The following is a 10901-nucleotide window of genomic DNA, read 5'->3' as shown; positions in this document are numbered from 1 at the left end:
TTTGTATTCTGATGTCACCGGTAGATGTCGCTCGAAGCACAACGATGCCTACGTCACGACAAATTTCACAGACTTGGGGTGCGTTCTTTTCACCTCTCCTGGACATGTTCCAACTGTTCTGTCCTGGTTGTATCCCCTCTCCAGATATCGTAGGACTTAGCAAAATTATTGGTTTTAAGGGTTTGTAACGTTTTGTATTGAGATACTTACTTGTCTAAACTTTATTGTTACTGAAAATGTTCACGAACTGTGAAGAAAAATCTCACAAATGAACAACAACAAATCGGATGTTGATTGCGCGAACCGTGCACGAGAAAACAAACTGAACCAAAATGATAACGGTCACGTGATATACCAACGTCTGTGACATTGAAATGGAAATATCCCCTCTAAAAATAGATTAGACCTTGTCTGCTCAGCGGTTTTTTCTCAGATGCGCGTGAGTTTTTCAGAAATACGAAAAATGCATTTTGTGGTATTACAAACACCAGGATTACCAAAAAACACTTCAGGTGAATGGAAATGTATATTCTAAATAATAAACGGTAAGTAAAGTGCAATTTTATTTGTGAAAAAATGGGTTTAATAGCGAAAAACAACGCCGTACTGGTTAACAACTAGCCGTAACTAGGGGGTGTCCCTTTAAAGGGACATTCCTGAGTTTGCTGCATTGTAAGATGTTTCCGACTAATAAAATAGTTCTACGATTAAACTTGCATATTAAATATATTTTCTTGTTTGGAATATCAGTGTTTGTATATTCAATGTATTTTTTAGGAAATAAAATGAAAATTAACCTAGTACAAATATTAGAACGTTTAATATACAGCCACTAATATTCTAAACAAGAAAATATATTTAATGTGTAAGTTTACTCGTAGAAATATTTTATTAGTCGATAACATCTTAAAACATTGCAACAAAGTCAGGAATGTCCCTGTAATAGTTTAACTATGTTACCACGGCGTTGAAGGGACATAGAATTTTTTTTTTTTAAAGCGTGCGCACGAGTTATTAAAGCGTGCGCACGAGTTATTAAAACTATGTTAGTCAAAAACAGGTTCTAACGGATTCCAAACAAGAGCTTCAAGATATATTTAAATTTTAGATGACAATGTATTTTCAACATAATGTACCTGTTGAAGACTTCTATTGTCAGATCAGGGAAATCAAAAATTGGAAATATAAATGATCTGTGTATTTTTTTTCTAATGACTTTGTAGATACTCTATATTTAAAGGAGACAATTTATAATTTTGCTGGCTTTAATATGAAAGTTCCGTTATCCCCATTTTTTAAAATGTAAAGCCACTATTTGTGTAAACATCAACCTTTGATATTTGCACATTGTCTGAAAATAAATGAGTATTATTTTATGGATAAACGTTGTGGTTTTGGGTTGTTGCTTTTTGGGGGGACTAAATTAACAAACCACGTTTTAGTTCATCTGTTAATGGACAATTCCACGGTAACGGAATTACAAGTTGGAGAGATATTTCAGGCATTAAACTCAGCTAGTCCACATAAGAAAAATTATCATAATGATGTAACTATGTAATACACTAGTACTGCACTAGTGCTTGTCATGGGCAGAAGTGAGACTCCCTACTGCAAGGTGTAGTGCATGAGTACTTAATTAAAGTTTGGTAACGGAATTACGTAAAAACGGTCACCATTTTTACGGGCACCGCAAAACATCAACAAACTCAGTGAAGTATGATGAAATAATTATTTATCTTCATGATGGAATGATGACCTAATGACTTGTGATTAACAAAATAGAAATTATATTACAAATTATCTCTTCATAATTTTATTGTACAACATTGAATGCCGGTAACGGAATTACACAGTTCGGTAACGGAATTACCACTCTGAATTTACTTTTGAAAAACAATATTTATTTACTTTAAATTTGATTTGCAAATATGTTGCATAATTTTATAAGTTAAATAATAATTCAGTATACTTGTTTTAAGCATTCATATTAATATTTCAAATGATAACTAGTTTCAATATCGGTAACATGTACACGTGCATGTATATTATGAGTGGAGATTTAAACTAGCACTAAACTGTGTACATTTTACATAGTAAATGTTTAAAATGTTTGACAGCAATTGAAAAAAATTCTTGAACAGTGACATTGTTAATAACAAAGAGAATTACACCAGTCAGAGGAACACAGGCCAATTAAAATTATATAGACTGACCGTCAAACATCTAGATAGTATTATGGTGTGAAAGATATTATGCCTAATAATAAAATTCCTCATCTATCTGAGGTTATGGTAACATACATGACAACATTCAAAACACCAGTATTTTCTTTTTTGGCCAACCAAACATGCCATCTTTCCATTTTAATAATTTTACTCAGATTAGATTTCCTTGTAAAGACAGCATTAACACTATAAAACGGTTGTTTTCTTTTTGTCCATTATATACATTTAAAAGCATAATGTTGGTAATTAGAATGATACTTTCCATTTTCTGGATATCCTGTCATTTAAATATAAATTATTAAATACATGTACAGTCAATAAATGCCTTTGGATAAAGTAACATTAAAGTTTGCTTCAAGTAGATATGTTATGTTACATTTCCACTTTCTGGACCCTATATATGTTTAAAGATATATGTACAGGGCAGGAAATAGTGGCCTGTAAAAAGTGAAAAGAAGTCTATTTTTAAATCTTGCACGTGAAATAAACATTCACCTGCTAAAATTAACTCAAAATAGCATCATTTTTCAAAAAACAGATGTATGTATGATCATCTCATCTTCTATTTAGCTGAGGCCGAGCTCATGATTCTGTTACATTTTAATTTTATAATGCTCTAAACTACATATCAGAGATCCCAATTTTCCACACATTGTCCCAATCCCTACATTCACGTTGTTCTGTCTTATTTCCAGCAGGCCATTTTTGTTTCACAGCAGGCCATATTTCTTTTTGCCTGCTATTTAAAAAATAATAATGGCAGGCCATATTTTACTTCATATTTTGAGCCCCGATATAATTCTAGTAGGTTTCGATTATAACTTGAATTTTGTCATGGATATTGCAGATGTTTAGTCAGCATAATGAAGCTTTTAAGTAGTACTGTTTGGTTAAAGTTGATAAGATTTCCTTAATTTCTATATTGTTAATGGATGACATTTATATTTGCTATGGGTGTTCCGCAAATGCATTTGGAGCCACTACTAGTACTATTACCATATGGATTTTTAAAAAGATTTTGTATATCTTCCTATTGTTACATCACTTGATGTATTGGTGTATATGGATAAGAGTGTAGCATTTTAGTACTATGTAGCTTTATATTAAAGTGTTTCTTGACAATATATACCAAAGACGGTAACGGAATTACAAACCTATGGTAACGGAATTACATATGTTTACAGCTATATAATTTTACTAATAATGTATGAATTTGAAAGTAAATGTGTCTGATTATGTTCATTAACATATACTCAGAGAATATGAGTTGATTCCTTGATTACATATAAATGAATAATACAGTCTAACTTTTTGTTTGTTTTCGGTAACGGAATTACAAACTGATTCTATGTTTTCTAATTTCCCCTAAATCTAAAAAAAATTTTTTTTTCATTAAAGTGGATTATGAAGTGTAGTACTTTGTTAGTGGTAAAACAAAAACACTAATAAAAAGAATATTACCTTCAATTACATGGCTGCTGTACATAAATTCATAGTGTGTATTACGGAAGTGTCATATTTTTAGTGTGACAGTATCCTCATAAAATAGCTAAAGTCAAACACATCCATTTATTTTACAATATTTTATTTATCAGATTTGGATTCTCCAGACATTTTTACATTAAAAACAATCTTAATATATAAGGAATAACATGATTTGATTTTTTCACTCCATGTCAACTTTAGCGTGGAATTGCCCTAATACGAAGCCAACTGTAGCATATTTGAAGTAAAACCACTAACAATGCCATTCATATTACATGTGTATATTAAAATCAAGATAGAACCAATAACGGAAGCTTGGGAGATACCAGCAGGAACAGTTTTGGTTTGAGAGGGCTGGTGAACAGCTAAATAATTTTTAAACCATATTAATAGTTTGCTCCTTATTCTAACAGTTTCCAGTTTGTAGATCAGTCAATTCTGATCATGCCAGTCTCGAACAAATGCTTTGCTTTTATATGTACCACCAAATTCTGCACTAAATTGGTTCCCTTCAGGATAAATCAAAATGATTAATGGTTGAATCTCCATGATTAATGTCAGGTTGAAATTATGTTACAACACTGATAACTCGTTAATTAAAAAAATTAAAATAATAATAATAAAAATTTAATTGAAAATGCATTTTAAAAGAACATCTTGGAAGATATCGAGAAGGATCTATAATTTGATACGTCTTGAATACTTCCCTTTTTGTGGATAGGATTTATGTTGGCAAGTTTCTATCGGACAACAATACTTCTTTGATTTATACATTGTGTAAATTGCTTTAAAGAGACATACAATGTACCCTAGTTTTTAAACACTAAGGCATATTATTGTACTATTATAACCGTTTTTGATAACTGAAATCATACTTTACTTAGATTTTACGGTTTAGATTATCAATGTCCGTACCTTCGAAGTGTTTTGGTCATCCTGGTGTTTTTAATATCACAAAATGCATTTCTCATATTTTTAAAAACGCACGTGCGTTTGAGAAATAAGAGTTATGGAGTCGAGTTTTAATCTAATTTTAGAGAGTATTTGACCATTTCAAAGTCACAGACTCATCATTTCACTCAATTGTAACTTTATCCAAATGTGTTACAGGTTTGTAGATTATTAAACTTAGTGTTAATTTTCACAGGTTAAAACTAGGGTCTGTCTCTTTAAAGTAGTGAATCAATCAATTTACGAACTGTCTGAAAATTTAAGTAATTTTACAAATTGACTGCAACGTATAATATTTAGGATTTACCAAGAACGTGTTGCAATTTGAGCTCATTGTTTCCAGTTTGCTAAATATAGATAGTTAAAAAGTGGATAATGATGACGAAATGATAGTGTAATAAATTATTATTACATATCCCCTATTGATCGGGTGTGCCAGTACCCAAGGCTTTACCTAAGGGATGTATATTATGAAATACGAAAAACAGCTCTTTTTACTGGACAAGGCCCTATAAATAGCAATATACCTTGCTTTTTTACACACAAAAACACCCTCCTCCACACACACACTCCTCCCCCCTCCACACACACACACACCACCCGCTTGCAGTTTGTTATTTTAGCCTTGTTACACGACTGGAGGGTTTGCTACGTAACTGCCGATTAATCAATGTGCTTGGTTGACTTTAAATAAAGATTTCTGTTTGATTTTTACATATTTCCGCAGTTGTTTAGATTAGGCCTACGTGTATAAGCTAATGAACAATCCCGGTGCCATATTTGGGCGGATTTTGGATATAATGTTCAATGGGGTTATTTTAACAATATAAAACAAACCAAAACTTGTTGCAATTTCAGTTGTATTTTTCTGGACTACAATGACTCACCTCACTAAAGAAGAGCGCCGCAAGTACACAGAACAGTTTCTGAATGTGGACAAGGACGGAAATGGCTGGCTGGATATGTCAGAGTTGGGCAAAATGCTTCTGTCTGAAGGTTTTGACATACCCTTCTCAAAATTAGAGGCGAGTAATCCACTACCCGACAGTAATAGTGTCAATATCAATAACTTTCTTTCTGTACGTTAGACAAAACAAAGTTAAACGATTCTGAGATAAAGTTCGAGGGTGAATTTTAATTCAAATATATTTAGAATTAAATATTTTATGGACAAATGCGAAATTTATTCCCATGGGCACCAACTGTGCTCCATTACTCGCCGATTTGTTTCTTTATGCATATGAATAAGATTTTTAAAACTTATCTAGCTAAATCAAAACAAATGTGTTTGGCGAGAAAGTGTAATTTAACCTTTCGATATATTGATGATCTTATATGATTCAATAATAATAAGATCACCGATTACCTTCCATTGATTTACCTATCAAAGTTAGAAATAAAGGAAACCGAAAGCGGTTTTGTACCTTGATCTATACAGAGATTCAGAACGACGTTGGCCTTCATACAAAACTGTATTGTAAAAAGGATGACTTCAACTTTTCAAGTTTTTTTTTTTTTCCATTCATGTCACGCAATATTCATTCAGCTTCATTTCGTGGTGTTTATATCTCGCAATTTCTGAAATCATATGCCCATTTTAAAAAGCGACATGTCGTTCCGGTAGAGAAGTTGTTTGATCAGGGCCGTAACATCCAGGGACTCCTGAAAGCTTTCAACAAAATTTATGGGAAACACTCAAAGGTCATTTCACGATATAACCCATCACTGACTAAAATGATGTCTGTGCAATATCCTATGTTAACCTTGTACATGCCTTTTCATATTTCGCGAACATCTGATATCATCACTGTGAATCACGAGTGCATACCACCACAGCTTTATATATTCCATTGATCTCTATCCTGTGCACGTTTGGGGTCTTTAAGCCAGTCTTGGGAGTGGCAATCCTACGGGCGGTACAAAATGGATGAAACATGTTACGTATCTCCTAGGGGGAGTGGCGAGCACATGACAGTAGGTCATAGAAACCATCACGATTTTGCCTAATGTCATTTCAACTTTGTCTTGTGCAGTTTGTGCGATTTTGATATCAGAATACTGGTTTGTCGTTCAGATTTCAGATGTTCAGATTTCAAATGATCACGAACATAATAAGCTTTTACTCGAACATATAAGTGTTTACTCTATTCAACATAGGAAGGTCACGATATAGCCCAGTTGGTAGAGCATTCGGCTGAGGTGCTTAGGTCGTAGGATTAAACTACTTCAGTGAACCCATTCTCTGACTGGGGTTTCCGCCAAATCTCATCTAATGTCCCATCTGTGGAAAAGTGCATATAAAAGATCGTTTGCTAATGAAAAAATGTAGCAGGTTTACTTTGAAATGACCAAATGTTTAACATCTTATAGCCAATAAACAAAAAAACTTTATCTAGATAAGATCTGAATATTTTGGGTTGTTGGATATGGACCAAAGTTGTAGGTAATTAATCATAAAAAAATATATTTCACAAGTTCTTATTATGATTTAAAAAAAGTTTTAGACTTAAGTATCATATTGTTTCAAGTCTCTGTCTGTCTGTCTGTCTGTCTGTCTGTCTCTCTCTCTCTCTCTCTCTCTCTCTCTCTCTCTCTCTCTCTCTCTCTCTCTCTCTCTCTCTCTCTCTCTCTCTCTCTAAAACTATATTCAAAATTAATTTCTATACATGACATTGATATTGTTCAAAAAGAATTTTTTTGTTTTTGTTTCAGAATTTGTTCAAACAGATGGACACTGATGGTAATGGACGTATTACACTGGATGAGTTCTTAGCCCAAATGCCACATGTCACCACTGAAACGGAGCGTCGGTACGTTTGAGATGAATACTTTTAATTTTTAAAATTGTAACTACCTATAGGTACTAGGTTTGCAGGGTGTATACTACCAAATCAAATCCCATAGACGACAATAGTAACATATGTGGCTAAAACTCCTACCTGCAACGTATCAACCGACATAAACGCCACGGATATAAACACTACCACCCCTTACACTTAAAGTGAATCAGAAAAAAACGGGGGTCAAGCTGCTCGTTTCTGAAATAACGTGTAGCGTCTATGACTACCCTAGTTTCGCACAAAATTCGAGTACTTTTTTTTACAGGTACCCCATACATGTTTCAAGCACAAGGCTACTTGACACATTGGTACTAGATGAAATAAAATTGCACATTTTTTTTACCCAGATGAAACTATTATTTTTTACAACCAACACACTCACATTTATAACCAATCACAGGACTTGTGGTGTTCACTTCTCTATCAAAAGTTCGGTGCACCTCGAACTTTGACCCAGCCGGAAGTTATTTGGTTTAGTACTACCTATACTGATAACATACATTTTTCAAAAAGTGTCCAGCTATGTGTCTTTATGACAACCAGGATCTGGTGTATTCTGACATAAACTGACAACCTCACTGAATCTGTTGTTTCTACAGTGCAACCTAATATAATGTACACCTCAAAAAGCATATATATTGCATATAGTTTTGTACAAATGCAATATGTCATATTAAACAACAAAATGTTTTAAAATAAAACTCCTGAAGATATTTACTTTCAGTTGGGTGTGTGTACTCAGGTATATATGTAGAGACAACAAAGATAGTCAGAGTACCTCTACCCCTTTAAAGAATTCCATTAAAAACACATGCACTTGATTGACCCCTAGATTATGAAGACCTTAACAGGCACATCAAAGAAATATCAGTATTAAAAAAATACACTGTCTGAGGAAGGAAACACAAACATGACTGTACCTGTATGAAGTAATGACTTAATGTCCTGAACATTAGTGTTGGGAGGAAATCCTGTATGCTGGGTGTGGGTGTCTTCAAGTTACCAGGTGTGGGAATTTCAAATCCATCAGCCATGCTGATTTTCATAATGAACCATCAAAACTATTGGCAGCCACCAATATTCCTGACTATATTTTATTTATAGCCTACTGCAGTTGGAGGTTTTAATTTTTGTGATATCTGGAATAATCATGCAGCTTTAACACATTTATATTTGATTAATTACTGAAAAAAACTATTTTTAAATGACAAAATTACCCGAACATCTATTTTCTTGCATTATTTTCTAATCCGGATGAATACAATATGTATATTAGATGTATTCCTACAATCTGTAATCCAGCATTTTATATAGCTAGTAACATTAGGTAATACAGCTTTAACAATAAAATAAATTATCAACTTAATACAAGGCAGATAATCAAATCTGAAAAAAATTGGTTCTGAATCTAGTATAAACTCAAAATGCTTTTCATGAGAGCTAACTAAGTGATTATTAAGAAAAAAAAATGATCTGGAGATCTAAGTATATGTTTAACAACCTTATTGTTATGTACAAATAAGAACAGAAGGCACAATAGTGACAACAAATTTAATTATGTTTTTGATAAAGTTTTTCTTCAAATTTACTTTAAATTTTGCATAAAACTACAAATTTGTCTAAAATATAACTTAGCACCCTATAAATATGTCAAAATGACAATAAAAATCAACTTCTTTACAAATTTGAGTTTTCAGAATTTCATACATAAGAAATTAACAATGTTAATGGAAACTAAAGACATTAACCCACTATTGGCACATGCTATTTTTAATATAAAAATAAATTGCTATTAAAATCTTTGTTCAGGTTGCCTATATATAATACCATATTTAAGAGCAGTTGTATATGGCAAGTCAAATACCATGTAAAAGAAATTATTGAAATCTTTACAGTATGAATTATAGGCTAAAACCAACTTTTCTTCAGTGCTAACTTTGATTCAAACTCCATTCAGAGCCATGTACAGAGATTATTGTCAAGGTCAAGGTCATTGTGAACTTCCGGCTGGGTCAAAGTTCGAGGTGCACCCAACTTTTGATAGAGAAGTGAACACCACAAGTCCTGTGATTGGTTATAAATGTGAGTGTGTTGGTTGTAAAAAATAATAGTTTCATCTGGGTAAAATAAATGTGCAATTTTATTTCATCTAGTACCAATGTGTCAAGTAGCCTTGTGCTTGAAACATGTATGGGGTACCTGTAAAAAAAAGTACTCGAATTTTGTGCGAAACTAGGGTAGTCATAGACGCTACCCGTTATCTCAGAAACGAGCAGCTTGACCCCCATTTTTTTCTGATTCACTTTAAGTGTAAGGGGTGGTAGTATTTATATCCGTGGCGTTTATGTCGGTTGATACGTTGCAGGTAGGAGTTTTAGCCGTATATGTTACTATTGTCGTCTATGGGATTTGATTTGGTAGTGTACACCCTGTAAGGCCATTACACCAATAGCCATCTGACTAAGCACTACCTGAATTACCAAACCGTAATTCATGGTTAGGGTTGTATCTCAGAGTTAAGACCATCTCATGCAATAGATGGTTTTATTGTTAAATTTATAACACTAACTTTAAATATCATTGTTTTCAGACAGGCAAATCTGACGTCCGCTTTTAAAGAGGTTGATGAAGATGGTGATGGTTACATAACCCCAAACGAAATGAAAAAGGCCTTCAAGTTAACTGGGATGAATCTGTCACTGCAGGTCATGCAACTGACTTCGAGTACTTCTCAAAGTGAAAAAATTGAAATGGCTGAATTTCTAAAAATATTTAAAAATTTATTTTCATACAAGTAAATCCCACAGTGACTGAAAATCCTGTAGACGATGCATGCTTTTGGGTTAAGAGTTGAAGGCTTCTCAAGAATCGATACTGAACTTTTTACCCATCATAAAATGAAATAACAGTGTATGATATTTCTGTTGAAAAATTATTTTTTTGTTTTGAAATTATAATTTTTTCAAATTTAGTTATGTAAAGTTTATTTGAAAATATATTATCACCAGGAATGGGTATTTTGTGTACTTTTGTACTGCAGACAAAATTTAGGTTTATAATTTCCTCATGTTCAATCATTTTTTAGGAGACTATATTGATATAGGCATACCGTCTCCAATTTTTGCAGTGGGGGGCAGGCTGATTGTTGCCTGAATTAAACGAAAATGCCCGACTGGCTACTGGATGTCAAACATTTTGGCAATACTGACACACAGTCATGACTCGTCAGAGGAAACCCGCTACATTTTTCCTAATGCAAGGGATCTTTTATATGCACTTTTCAACAGACAGAAAAGCATACGGTAGTTACGGTAATCTTAGCACTGAGATTACTTCGTAGAATGGGGACCAGGACAATACACCAGAGGTGGGATCTAGCACGGGGGACCCATTCTCTGAA

At 33.2% G+C, this 10901-nt stretch overlaps 1 protein-coding gene across 1 annotated transcript; it reads left to right on the top strand.

The window, feature by feature from the left end:
- The first annotated feature begins 5539 nt into the window (after positions 1-5539).
- On the top strand, positions 5540-10455 carry LOC121374767 (calmodulin-like). Its single transcript, XM_041501876.1, has 3 exons — positions 5540-5686; positions 7374-7471; positions 10092-10455. The coding sequence occupies exons 1-3, from the start codon at positions 5540-5542 to the stop codon at positions 10297-10299; spliced, it is 453 nt and encodes a 150-aa protein (XP_041357810.1). The 3' UTR covers positions 10300-10455.
- The last annotated feature ends 446 nt before the right edge of the window (positions 10456-10901 follow it).

This window comes from Gigantopelta aegis, chromosome 6, assembly GCF_016097555.1.
Source record: "Gigantopelta aegis isolate Gae_Host chromosome 6, Gae_host_genome, whole genome shotgun sequence".
NCBI lineage: Eukaryota > Metazoa > Mollusca > Gastropoda > Neomphalida > Peltospiridae > Gigantopelta > Gigantopelta aegis.
Note: the sequence above shows the minus strand (reverse complement) of the source record. Positions and strands in the feature narration are given on the sequence as shown.